Source organism: Camarhynchus parvulus, chromosome 2 (assembly GCF_901933205.1).
Source record: "Camarhynchus parvulus chromosome 2, STF_HiC, whole genome shotgun sequence".
NCBI classification, from domain to species: domain Eukaryota; kingdom Metazoa; phylum Chordata; class Aves; order Passeriformes; family Thraupidae; genus Camarhynchus; species Camarhynchus parvulus.
In genome coordinates this window covers 63,824,562-63,837,101 of record NC_044572.1, presented here as the reverse complement: position 1 = coordinate 63,837,101, position 12,540 = coordinate 63,824,562, and the positions used below count along the sequence as shown (strand labels likewise).

General features: G+C 38.0%; 1 protein-coding gene across 3 annotated transcripts in view; it reads left to right on the top strand.

Moving 5' to 3' along the window:
• Positions 1–12,540, top strand: part of NUP153 (nucleoporin 153) — a 45,536-nt gene that overhangs the window by 25,012 nt on the left and 7,984 nt on the right. For 2 of the 3 annotated variants that reach the window (XM_030969285.1, XM_030969264.1), the window contains exons 9-18: positions 783–929; positions 1,666–1,718; positions 4,221–4,359; positions 5,954–6,091; positions 6,459–6,551; positions 6,776–6,866; positions 7,156–7,275; positions 8,919–9,533; positions 10,971–11,156; positions 11,659–12,501. In XM_030969285.1, the coding sequence (XP_030825145.1) occupies positions 783–929; positions 1,666–1,718; positions 4,221–4,359; positions 5,954–6,091; positions 6,459–6,551; positions 6,776–6,866; positions 7,156–7,275; positions 8,919–9,533; positions 10,971–11,156; positions 11,659–12,501 (2,425 nt within the window). The remainder of the gene's footprint in view (positions 1–782; positions 930–1,665; positions 1,719–4,220; positions 4,360–5,953; positions 6,092–6,458; positions 6,552–6,775; positions 6,867–7,155; positions 7,276–8,918; positions 9,534–10,970; positions 11,157–11,658; positions 12,502–12,540) is intronic. The other variant, XM_030969274.1, reaches the window with a different exon arrangement.

Here is a 12,540-nt window from a genome sequence, read left to right as displayed (position 1 = left end):
ATGTGAAGGTCATGCAGTTCTGCACCTGGGTTGGGGCACAGCCATCTGTTGATACAAATTTAAATAGTAGGTACATCCTAAGTCTCACTCTTCTTATCACCAAGGCTACAGATTATTTGATATATCATGGGGCCTTTTTGGGTCTTACTTCTTTCTCTATTCAGTTAAGCCAATTTTGCAGAATGTATAGTGCTTTCTGTTTAGTAATTTGCCTTCATCTGTAAAAAAGCTTTGACAAGAAAAGTCAGACCATTACTTTTAAGAGAATCAGATGCAAATCTAAAACATTGGAACGTGCATTAATGAGACTTCTTTTAAAATATTTCACAATTTTTTTTAATGTAACTTCAAAGGAAGAAAACGTAGGAAAAAGAGAGATCCAGAACCTGGTTTAACTCTGCTTAAGAGTTTCAGTATTAAACTAATGGATTTAGTCAGTGAAAAAATCACAGTGAGGACAGAGGAGTGGAAAGGATGGGAGCATATTGTAACATGAGTTATTGTGCTTTTAGGAATATAGTTTATTTTTTCTGTGAAGTAACTGCCAAAGTTTGACACAGGATTCAGTCAGACATTGACTATTCCTGTAGCTTTTTGGATTTTATAACTCATTTTCTGGTGATTTCCTTCTGCAAGCTAAATATTTTCAACACTTCCACATAGTTTTCACTGGGTGCTGAGACTGGTGGGAGGTTTGCAGTTCTGTAACTTTTATCATCAGTCAATGCTGTGGTAAGTCAGGTGGGTGCAAGGATAAATTGATTGCTGCTTCCCTTTCAAAGGTGGATTCGCAACATCCTCCTGTCCAGAAACTTGTGACACCAAAGCCAATCTCCCTGACAGGGAGTCGGATCACGTATTTTAAACCATCTCTGAAATCAGCTACTAATTCCAGAAAAATTCACCAAAGGGTAGATACAGACCATCAAGTAAGCAAATTTTCGTGTCCTAATTTGCCTGCTTCTTGCAAAATTGGAATGTGTCTAACCAGGTCTACTAAGGTGCTTTTTTTTGCCAGAGCACCACTAGTATTCTTGAGGTAAGCGTTAAGAAAAGACAGAGGGAAGCATTGTGAAAGAGATATTGAGAGGTTTTATGAATATAATTGTATCTTTGGCATACTAAGTGGCTGGTGCTTATTTTCAGAATGTGGTGGTGTGCTGTTGGGCCACGGTTTTTGCAGTGAAAGAGTATTAAAATGCAGAAACACAGATTTCCTTTACATATGCTGCTGTTCAGAAAGCTGATGGAATGTGCTGATGTTGTGTATAAAATGTTTCAGGTGAACTGTGGGCTCCAAGTGAGATTTCTAGCAATTACCAATTCAGATTGCTTTTTAAATTGCCCATTCTGATCACTTTGGTGTTGATGGAGTCCTTGATAAACTTTCCTTAAAACAATACTGGTATCTCTTTCAGAAAAAAAATCATCCATGGTTTTGGTATCATTCTGAATGTAAGAATGACCAGGTATTAAATATATGGGCTGGAGATTAGGTGGGTAGTCAGGGTAGTTAGGAACCAAGCTTAAGCAGATGAGGTGTATTTAGTGAAATAAATAAAATAACCAAAACAGCACAAAATGTGTGTTTCATTGACTTCTCTTTGCATTTTGTTTATAAATATATTCAGATAAATCTTGAAATAAATAAAACTTATTTTGCAGGACATGATGGAGGAGAGTTTTCCTGCAGAAAAGCCTGTAAAATCATCTGAAAGGTATGACAAATCTATTAATTTAAAACACATGAAAGAAGAAAGCCCCCCCTGCTTTGTCAGTACAGTCTGCGCGCTTACCTTCTTTTGGAGGGGCAGGAACAGTTCTCAGTAAAATGGAACAGAAAAAGTGGAAAAATTGTATTATGAGTTTAACTACTTGTGCAACTTCGTGTTCATTTGGGGAGCAGCTGTTACTGTAAGGTAATTAAATAATTACTTGGAGTCTGAAGGCTTTGTAGCCCAGGAATTTCTTTCTGGAAAATTTTTTATAATGTGAAATGTCTTACAGTTCAGGAGTAAATTCAATTTTTAGGGTTTTTTGTGGTGTTGTTTTTGTTTGTTTGGAGTTTTGTTTGTTTTCTTTATTTATTTATTTATTTGGTTATTTATTCATACAAGAAGCTAGAGGAAGATTGCTTTATAATGTTCCTTACATGACAAAGGCACTTGTCTGCTCTGTGAGTTTTCATGAAAAACAGAAGCCCTTTTGAGTCATCTGAAGACAAATGCCAGCTTGTCTCTGGAAAAAAAAAATAAAAGAGAGAGTTAATAATTGTATTTCTTCTTGAGGAGGTTGTCTTGCATTATGCTGCTTGCTCGGCATAGAATGACTTGAGATAATTTTGATGACTCTCCCTTCTGGGGAACTAATCTTTTGGGTGAAATAAGGCACTGTGTACTCAGAAGATATCCTTTTTTTTGAGGATTCCAACCTTTCAAATAACAGTATTAGGGAATCTGCTAATGTGTTTGCTCTGTGTTCATCTTCCAAGCAATTCTTACATTGCCTTGGGCTTTCTTTGGCTTGCAAAAAACCCTAAAGCCAACCCTTTGTTTTACAGTCTAATAGTTTGACTTTAGAGGAGCCATGTTTGGTTTTGGCAGAGGTGCTAACAGGTGTTAGGTTTTAATTGTGGGTATTCAAACTGTTCCAAGTTTTCTTTGGTGCAGTTCCATTCTCCATGTAGAAGGAAACTGTTACTGCTTTTCATTTGTTTCACAAGTTTTACTGCTGTGTTTCTACTTCTGGCTTAAGACTAGATGGTCCTTTTATTTTAACTCTTTTATAAAGTCTCTATTGATTGTCGTATTATGGAGTAGGAATACAAACTAATAAGGGCCAGAGTCTCTTCATGCAACTAACCTGCAATACTTTGGTGTACATCTCTGTTCAGCCTAACAAAGGCTGTTTAGTTTTTAAACCAGTGTCAGAATTGTAGATTGGACTGACTTCCTTGAAGACAGCGCTGTCTTTGCCCCTTAGAAGCTGACAAGTGTTAACAGAAGAGAGGAATATGGACTATCATAGGCATACTATAATCGTCTGAATAAAGATTTATTTTGACATGAGATTTTATGTCATAATTCAAATTGATTGTCACTTTGGATTAGGGAAAAGTTTGAGCATATGGCCTTACGGATCTGGTTTCCTCTCAGTGGTTGCAGTGCTGAGCAGATGTCTGCAACTATCTGAGAGATTTAGACCAATTACTTTCCTCAGTCCTCTAGACACTCGACCTGGTATCTTCCAGTGTCATCCAATGAACTTTTGTGATGACTGACTGATTGGCTGCAGGATAAGCTTGATATGGTAATTTTTTGCAGGGATACTTCATCATTATGCCATGCTCCGTGCTGCTTTTTATCGTTATTATTCCTTAGTTCACTTCTGTTTTGGGATGTGGCTTTGGTTTGGTTTGGTTTGTTGTTTGGTGGGGGAGGTGCACATTTGTTTGTTTTGAGGATTTTGTTTTGTTTTTTGTTTCCCCTTCCCACTTGGATTAGGGAGTCTTTCTGGTTTAGATCTAGGCTTTTGTCATGAACAGAGAAATGCCTTTGTATGCCTTACAAAAGGGATCTGTATTCATGTCTAAATAGACTTTTGGAATGTTGGCACACCCAAACACCTCTGCTGGTTCTGCTGATGGCCTCAGGAAAGCCAGAGCTGCTTATGAAGCTTCGGTCATATTTTCTTGCCACACAAGTTTAAGCCTCTCAATTCCATAAGAGCTGTTGGCAGCATTTCCTGTGCGCACGCACACGCCTTCCCCCTGCCCGTATATTTTTAGTTATTCTTTTATGTCCCTTCAGAGATACATGCTCATCACAGAATCAGAGAACTGGCAGTCAAAATATCCACTGTCTGGACTATTAAAAGCAAAGATTAGAAAATAAATAACAATCTAAATCAGTTCTTCTATTTCAGGTCTTCTGGCTTAGTCATCATTCATTTATGGATGTTGTGACTGTTTTTTATGTATGTTATTCTCACTGCTGCTCTTATTCATCTTTTGCTGTTTAGAACACCAGCTATTTACCAGCATTTAGGAACTTGTGGGATGTTTTTTTCCGATTCTAATTCCCACACGACAGTTCTAGGATTAATGGTGGCTATAATAGCTTGAAACAATTACTTGATAAATTTGGGGGCTTTTCCTCCTTTTTCTTTTTTCTTTCTTTTTAATCCCCTTTCTCAACCTATGTATTTTTATTTTATGCCAGCAATTTGAGCTACCCCAAACTCGATACTCCTGCATCCAACGGTCTGTCTTCAGGAGGAAGGATGGATAGTGCCTGTGGCAAGATGAGAAGGGAAAGGGAGCGATACTGTGCATCAAGACCTGGACAAAAACAACAACTGGTAAGGGTCTCTCAGGTTAATTGATCTCACTGTGATTACTGAGATAAGTAGCTTCATAGTAATTTACAATAGTGCCATTTCAGTTTTGTGGGTGTTTGGCTGTGGGTTACAGAGCAGGCTCCAGTTTAGTTATCTGTGTAAGTGCTTCAACTTTGGTTTTATATTTTTAAAATCTTCCATTGTATTATCTTGGATATTCTTCATGCTATCAGCTTTCTTATTAGTTGTTGAATGAATAAATTTGGTAGAGATTTGTAGAGGTTTTAGAAAGGAATGAAGTGCCAAGTATTAAAAAAAAAGGGATTTTTTATTTTGGTTTTGTTTATATGTAAGTCATGTAGAAAGGTATGAGCCAAGAGCCTGAAGCAGAAGACAGTGTTTTGCATGTTTGGTAATGATCATTCACAATTTTTTGGCACTTGCTCAAACTCATTGTGAAGGATTTTTTCCCTTGTTTTAATGCGGAAACTCCATTTAATGCAATGATAGTCATTATTATCCCAAGGATTATTTTTCTGCCTGAGTGTTGCATAAGAGGCCTACTACTAGCTCTTAAATCTAAAGAGGTTAACTTGGTCTTCTGGCTGATGGAAAAATGAAGAAGTAGTAAATGCTGGAGAATGTAACAGAAATGGTCTCAATATCAAGGTGTGATAGACTCTTCAGATCAGATGTCTGAAATATATAATCTGTGGGGTACATTAAATGTCTGTAGTAGCAAAGTGCATCCCTGCTTAATCACTTCTGAGTAGACATTGGTACTACTGTCCAAATCCTGAAGAGATTGGCTATTCCCATTTAAACTCTAACCATTCTGCTCTTGGTAATCAAAGGGTTTGAAAGACAAGGGTAAGAGCAGAAGTTTTTAAGGTACACTGATTTCTGAATTTTAAATTTGCATCCTGATACATGATGCTGACTAGATTTACCAGAGTATGATCCTGTATGTCACTCATCATGGTTTCATTTTTGAGTTTCTGTGCTTTGGTTTAGTTTGGGGGTTTTGGTACTCAAAGGAACACACATCCTTCTTAAGATATTATGTTTTTCCAAGTTCAAGTGACTTCAGAGACTTTGTCAGCTGTCCTACCTAATTTTGCAAGAGGAATACTTTCTTACTTGCCATGGAGTTGTGCTCTTAATTAAAGAGATAAGGGAATAATAGAATCCCAGAATGGTTATATCTTTCTAGATCTCTGTTAATTAAAGGACAAAACCAAAAATAAATCTTACCTGTGCGCCTCTCTCTTCTGCTCAGGTAACAATTTTGAGCTTACTTTCAGTACCTCTTACTGGACAGGTCGTGGATGTAGTATTGCAGAGAAACTTGCCTGCCATAAGTAAAAATGATGTGGCAGACTTTTGTGGGGGGTTAGGATTCCTTTTGAAAACTTGCTTGCCTATAGATCTCTCTGCTACATTTAACTTTGTTAAGAAACTAATGGGGGGACAGGGCAGTAGGTTTTGTGAAAAACTAAAGTTTACAACTTCTTAAAGGAAGCCTGAAATCTAAAACATCTCTAAAGAAAGTGAAAAACTAGATTGTGCAACTTCTTTAAAGAAAAAATTAACAAAAATTAAAATGTGCACCTAGGAGATGGAGCAAGAAGAACTACCTGAAGTACCCCTGCCCATCAGTACTGCATCGCTGCCGACATTCAACTTCAGTTTCCCTGCCAGTAGTGCTGTCTCCTCATCATCCAGCATTGTCTCAAAAGCAGTGATGAACAAGGTAAATCTTTGCTGTATATTGTGAATACTTTTTCAGGGTGAGTATACGTCCTCCTTGCTGAATGTTAACTTTTTCTGTGGTGCTCATGAAACTAACCAACCTGAGTATATAACCTGTTGAATTAAACAGGGTTTTATTCAGATTGGGGGGTGGGGAGGATGACATATTTTGATATGATTTCTTCTATCTTATACACTCACTGGCAAGCTTTCTCTTATGACTCTTAGCTGTGGATCAGAAAGATCAAACATCAGACTTCTCAACTTCACTGCAGAATATCTGTTGGATAGTGTATTCAGGTAGCTGCTGTTGTTTCACTGGGACGTTTTTCTCTTAGATACAAACTTTAATTCTTTTGAAAACACAGGTACAACCAGCAAGTAATGTCGGCAGTCCTACATTTGTATTTTCATCTCCAATTGTGAAATCTACCGAGGTGGAAGTGCTACCTCCCTTGTCTGTAAGTAAATAAATCCCAACATTTTCTCAAGGCTTTAGTAGAATACTGTGGAACAGTAAAGCAGAATTGGCCCTGGTAAGGGGACAAACAAATGTATAGATTTCTGATTTGTAATTTTTTACCCAGCAGCCACCAAAAGTTTGAAGACTGGATTTCAGATTGTTATTTGTATGTGAAACTTGATTAAACTTAAAATCTAAAAAAACTCTCCTCTTTTTTTATAGCAAATTAAGTTTACATTTAGTGTTCCTGTCGTAAAGTCGTCAGAACTTTCCAGATCCACTGATACACCAGTGACATCCATCCTTAGTCCAGGTAACAAAAATTTGAGCATTTCAAATAGAGTGCTTATTCTCTTTTCTTTTTTGTATGTTAAATAGTTAAGCTGTCATTTCTAAGCTTGTTACAAATTCCAGGCAAAGTGTGTTTTCAGTGACAGGTCTGCTTTTAATCAGATTATAACTATAAACTCTTGTAAATAAGGTTAAATTTTGAAGATTCTTATTTAAGAAGAATGAAACATGGAAATTCTTGTTTCTAGCAAATGTGAATGTATTCTAAGTGGATTTCTTTGTAAAAGGTGGGTTTTGTTTTATTTTTAAAGGTAGTGCCACTGTAAACAGCACCAGCAATAAGAAGGAAGAAGAAGAAGAATATGATGGGTTCTGCAAACCTGCTAAGTTCTTAAAGCAAGGAAGTGTGTTAGACATTCTAAAAAGCCCTGGTGAGATAATGAACTCTTTTAAAAAATATTTTGCAGAGAATACACTTGCATATAGCTGCATTGATTTTTAAAAAGCCCAGCACAACACCAACCAAAAAACCCCCAGACAACTTGTCACAGTTAAGGCAGTGTCAGCAGTAAATACAGACTTTAATGCTACATCTGTTATGCTTCATGCCCCCTTCTGCTACAAGGGCCTTTCGGGAAAACTGCAGCTCCAAACTGGATGTGTTGCTTCTCTGTTACATATTAGGTTGTAATTCAAATTTAAGTATAAAAAGAATTAGTCAAAGAATCGGTGTTTTGTTTAAATGAATAAAATGTATGTAATTGGAAAGGAAATGTTTGTAAAATGCATTACAAACATTCCTCTTTCACCTTCACTGTCTCCAGAAATTAAGGATGGTGAAGATAATTTCATTCCTAAAGGTGTTTCAGAAGTTGCGCATCTTTCTACCTAAAACGTTGTCAGTTACTGTGGGTTCAAATGTAAATTTTAAGTAGCAGTGGGCTGTCTCACTTCAAAAAAAAGGTTTTCAAGTCATGATGATTGTTTTCAACTGTTGAGTAAAAAGTGTAGATGAGTAAAGTCTGTGTAGACGATGTTTTTTGTTTTAGGAAAAAGGACTTAATTGAACTTGACCTTTCCCATAAGCTTTGAGATACAGCAGGACTTCTTATTACAAAATCTATGTACAACTTAAGGCAGTGCCTATTTTTATATTGCAAAGAGCTAAGTGAGAGAAAATACACTGTGTGTTTCATTTAAGGAAAGACCTGTGGGTGAAGGGGCATTAGTTTTCTTCAGCAATTTAACAGAATCAGGTTCTAAATCCATGCTGTTCAAAGATTCCAATTCTAATATGAAAAAACAATCCCAAAGCAACAATAATACAACAATAAAAAGAGAAACTCTTTATTTTAGCTTTACAGTTAAACTGTGCTGATATTTAAGATGTGTTGCTATAGCATTTTCATTAGTGTTTCCGTATTGGTGATTCTTGTTTTCTGAAAAGTTTGCACCTTTAAATAAAGAGTTAGCCTGTGCCCAATGCATTTTGAACCAAGTTTATAGAAAAAAATAAAATTGTGTGTTTGTCTTAATTTTTATTGCTTAATTATTACTCAGTATTTGTAGGGTAATACTGTGTGGATTGCTGCTCCAAGTACAAACTGCTGTACAGCTACTAAGTAAAGATGAGTCATCTACTATGGCAAAAATAGCTTTAGATATTTGATTTGATTGGGCATGGTGTCTTAAAATGAGATTGGATTGTTTCCAGTCGGTAACAGATCATCAGCTTTCAGTAGTGTTAGTTTATCCTTGTATCTACCAGTCTAGTGGCAGATAGAAATGAGATTTGTATTTAAAACTTTCTTGGAAGTGAAGAGTTAAATCAAGCTTTAAATAAGTGTTCTGTTGTGTCCCAGCTCAGCATATGAAATTTCATCCCTTTAGATAAGATTTCCATGGACTTCCTCTTGCAGTTAGTTGGAAGGTATAGTTGGCACTAGGTTTAGATTTAGTTGTAACCATTGGCACTAAGTTTAGATTTGTGCTGTCTGCTATTATAAGTAACTTCCATGTAGCCAGGGTACAGCTTCATTAGTAAGAGCTCTCCTTTTTCTTTTTTTTAAACTAGGCTTTATGTCTGGGAAATCACCCTCCTGTTCATCAGCACAGCCTGTGACGAGCACAGTGGTCTATACCAGGCCTGCAATAAGTAGCTTTTCTGCAGCTAAAGACACCTCTAAACAAGCATCTTCATTTTGGCAGTCTGACACACATGACCAGTGTCTGCAGAACAAAACCACAGATGGTAAATGTGTGACATGTGAAGCTGCTAAAGTGTCCACTGCTGAGAGTACAAAGCAGACGGTCAGTGTGAGTCCGTGTGTCTCCTCCAAGACAACAATCCCCACAGTGGGGACACAGGGCTTTGAAGACAAATTTAAACCGGCACCCAACACGTGGGATTGTGATACCTGTCTGGTCCAGAACAAACCTGAAGCTACGAAATGTATAGCATGTGAGACACCAAAGCCTGGAACAGGAGTGATGCCTGCTCTGACAATGCCAATGGTCACGGACAACTCAGTGACAGTGACATCCACCTCCAGCAGCACTGGCACAACAGTCACTCTAGGGTTTGGAGACAAATTTAAACAGCCAAAAGGCTCTTGGAACTGTTCAGTGTGCCTTCTACAAAATAAGGCAGAAGACAGCAAATGTGTAGCTTGTCAGTCTGAGAAACCAGGTTTGTTCTTCTCTGTTGTTTCAGTCTTAGTCTATGTGCATTTTTTAAAGAATAAAATATGTTGCATATAAAAAATACTTTGAGCAGCATGGCTGTATGCCAGACAGGATGGATTAGTTGCTCTCTGCATGAGTGATTGCAGGCACTTGGAGGTCTCAGCCCAGATTCCAGCCTGTCACATCAGTTGAACCGATTGTGAAATGTGTTAGTGCAGAGCTGAACTGAAGCAAATATACCTTGCTTTACAGCTAGTGAGAAAAGATGACTAAAATGGATGCCTTGATTAGCTTAAAACCATTTGACTCATTTTCATTGGGGAAAAATATGAACTCCTTGCAAGGAGCTAAAAACTACTGGATTTGTTGGGGTTTTGTTTTCCTCTTTCAGAACATAGGTAGAAGCAGTACTTGCACAACATGGTTTAAAATGTCTGCAGTCAGCATTTGTGTGGAATTGAGCAGAGGTGTGAAGTCAGATTCCAAGTCAGTATAGTCTTTAGCTAGTTGTCCTGTGCTAGAACAGAACCATATGTTCAAATTTGCGCAGTTACATTATGTTTGCCAAGGGGATGAGTGAAGCAGGTAAAATGGGAGGACGTAAATTTGCTGAATGTGCTGTGGAAAGGAAGAGCCATTCCTGTCTAGGAAATGTTACTGCTTTGAGCTTGAGAAATTACCTTGTGTCTCTCTCTTGAATGCCACCCTCAGTGGTTCATTGTAGGTGAAGAGTGCAATTATGTGATGCTTTTGTGCCTTTGGGATGTCTGCTTCACTCCTGACACTTGTGGAGCTGAAGTTTGCTCTTGGGGTGCTGCATCAAGTTGTCATCTTTTCCTTTACAGGAGAGAAAAGTCAGAGGGCAAGTGTTGGATTTCACACCTCAGCAGCAGTAGGTTTCTGCTGCTGTTGAAGGCAGTTTAGCTTGTGTGGTGAACACAGAGTTGTGGGTTTGGAAGCTTTCAGTTCTTTTTTTAGTTTTGTTACTATATAGTTTGAATGTGTCCTGTCCTTGTGACTTGCTGATGAATCATTGTAGTAAATTCTCACCCTTGCATCACTTGACAGTGATCATTAACTCGAGTGATGCTAAGTTTGACTACCGGTAACTGGTGTGTCAGTAGGAATTCTTTTAGTAGTTCTAGTTCAATACAGCTCCTGTAATTTACATCTGAAATCGGCTCTGTTGCTATATTTTATGAACTGCAGTTGCTGTTTAAATGTCACTAGTTCAATTTGTTCTTGAATTCATATATAGATTTTAAAGAAGAATCCAGGTGTTTCTATTTTGTACATTTTAAGATTGTGTTTGACTCAAATCAACTCGTAACTTGATGTTTCTTTACTGTTATATTTGTGCACTTTGCAATTTAGTGAGCATTTCTTAAAAGATTTGTGTATGATTTAAGCAGGATGATTAACTATTTTTCTTCTTTTTCAGGGAGTTCAGTGCCTGTGACCAGTAGCAGTGTTTCTGCTTCTTCTGGAGGTTTTCTGGATTTAGACAAATTCAAGATGCCTGAAGGAAGTTGGGAATGTGAGGCCTGCTTGGTCCAAAACAAAGCAGAAGCCACAAAATGCATAGCCTGTGAAAATGCAAAGCCAGGCACCAAAGCAGAGCTCAAAGGTAATACTTACTGAGAAGAACAAGGATGTGCATTCTGCAACTTTTTTCCCTTTTTTTTTTTAAGTACAATGATTTTTCCTTTGAATATGGCAAAACCGTCCATTTGTTGTTTAGAAATATTGCTTAAATAAGATTGTGTATGTATGTTTCCACACCCATTTTGCAGATAAAGATTGGATTTTTTAGAGGAAAGCTTGTGTCAGTGACACAGTTGTTTGTTTCAAGCCCTTATGTGTATTGTTCATTTGGAGTTTAGACAAAAACCATGGTCTTTCAAAGAGCTCAGCTGTGTGCCTTTCCAAGCCAGTTGCTGCACAGAAGAGCATCATGACAAAAAGATATAGAGAGGAAGTGTACAGAGGAAGTGTGGAGTTTCCTTACTTGTCTGTGTGTGTGGGGGGTGTTTTGTTGAAAAGTTTTGGCTCTGGGAAAGCCCAAGACTAGAATCCCATCCATGTAGCATCATATATTGCAAATTTGACATTGTTGCTTATTTCTGCAGGTTTTGGTACTGCTACTGTGTCTACAAATGCTGCAATGCCATCATTTACATTCGGTGTCCCGTCATCATCCTCTGAATCTTCTCCAGCGTTAAGTAGCACAGGAAATTTTAAATTTGGAGAACAAAGTAGCTTTAAGTTCGGTATTGCATCCGAATCTGCATCGTCCAACACTGTGACTGGAGGATTTAAGTTTCCTACTGGTTCAGGGAACTTCAAATTTGGAGTTTCTTCCTCAGACTCTAAATCAGAAGACAGCAAAAAAGAAAGTAAAAGTAACAGTTTTAGCTTTGGACTACCGTCTACAAGCAGTCAGGCTCCTTCAACATTTCAGTTTGGAACGACGAGTCTGGGACAGCCGGAAAAGAAAGAGGAACCAGTTTTGGGAGGTTTTGGTTTTGCTACAAGTTCTACTTCTTCCATAGCTACTAATGAGAATAAAACTGGAGTCGGTGGCTTCACTTTTGGAACTGTGGCAGAAAAGGATGCAGCATCACCTGCTTTGCCATTTAAGAAGTCAGATGAGAAAAAGGATGAAACTGTTTCAACGAAGGGAGGCTTTTCTTTCGGCAGTGTGGAGTCTGCACCTGCCTCACAGTTTGTTTTGGGAAGGGCAGAAGAGAAGCAGGACTCTGTCACTTCTGCTGGTCTGTTAGCATTTGGAAAGAAAGCTGACAATGAAGAGTTAAAGGCACAGCCTATCTTTTCAACTGGGACAGCTGAGCAAACCAAAGAGGAGAGCACAGCAAAACCTGTATTCAATTTTAGTTTTGGTAAACCATCGGAAAAGGAAAGTGAGCAGGCAAAGGCACCTTTTGCCTTTGGGGCACCAACCAGTACTTGCGGTAAACAGAACATCTTTTGCCTTCACTTCCTTCCCTGCT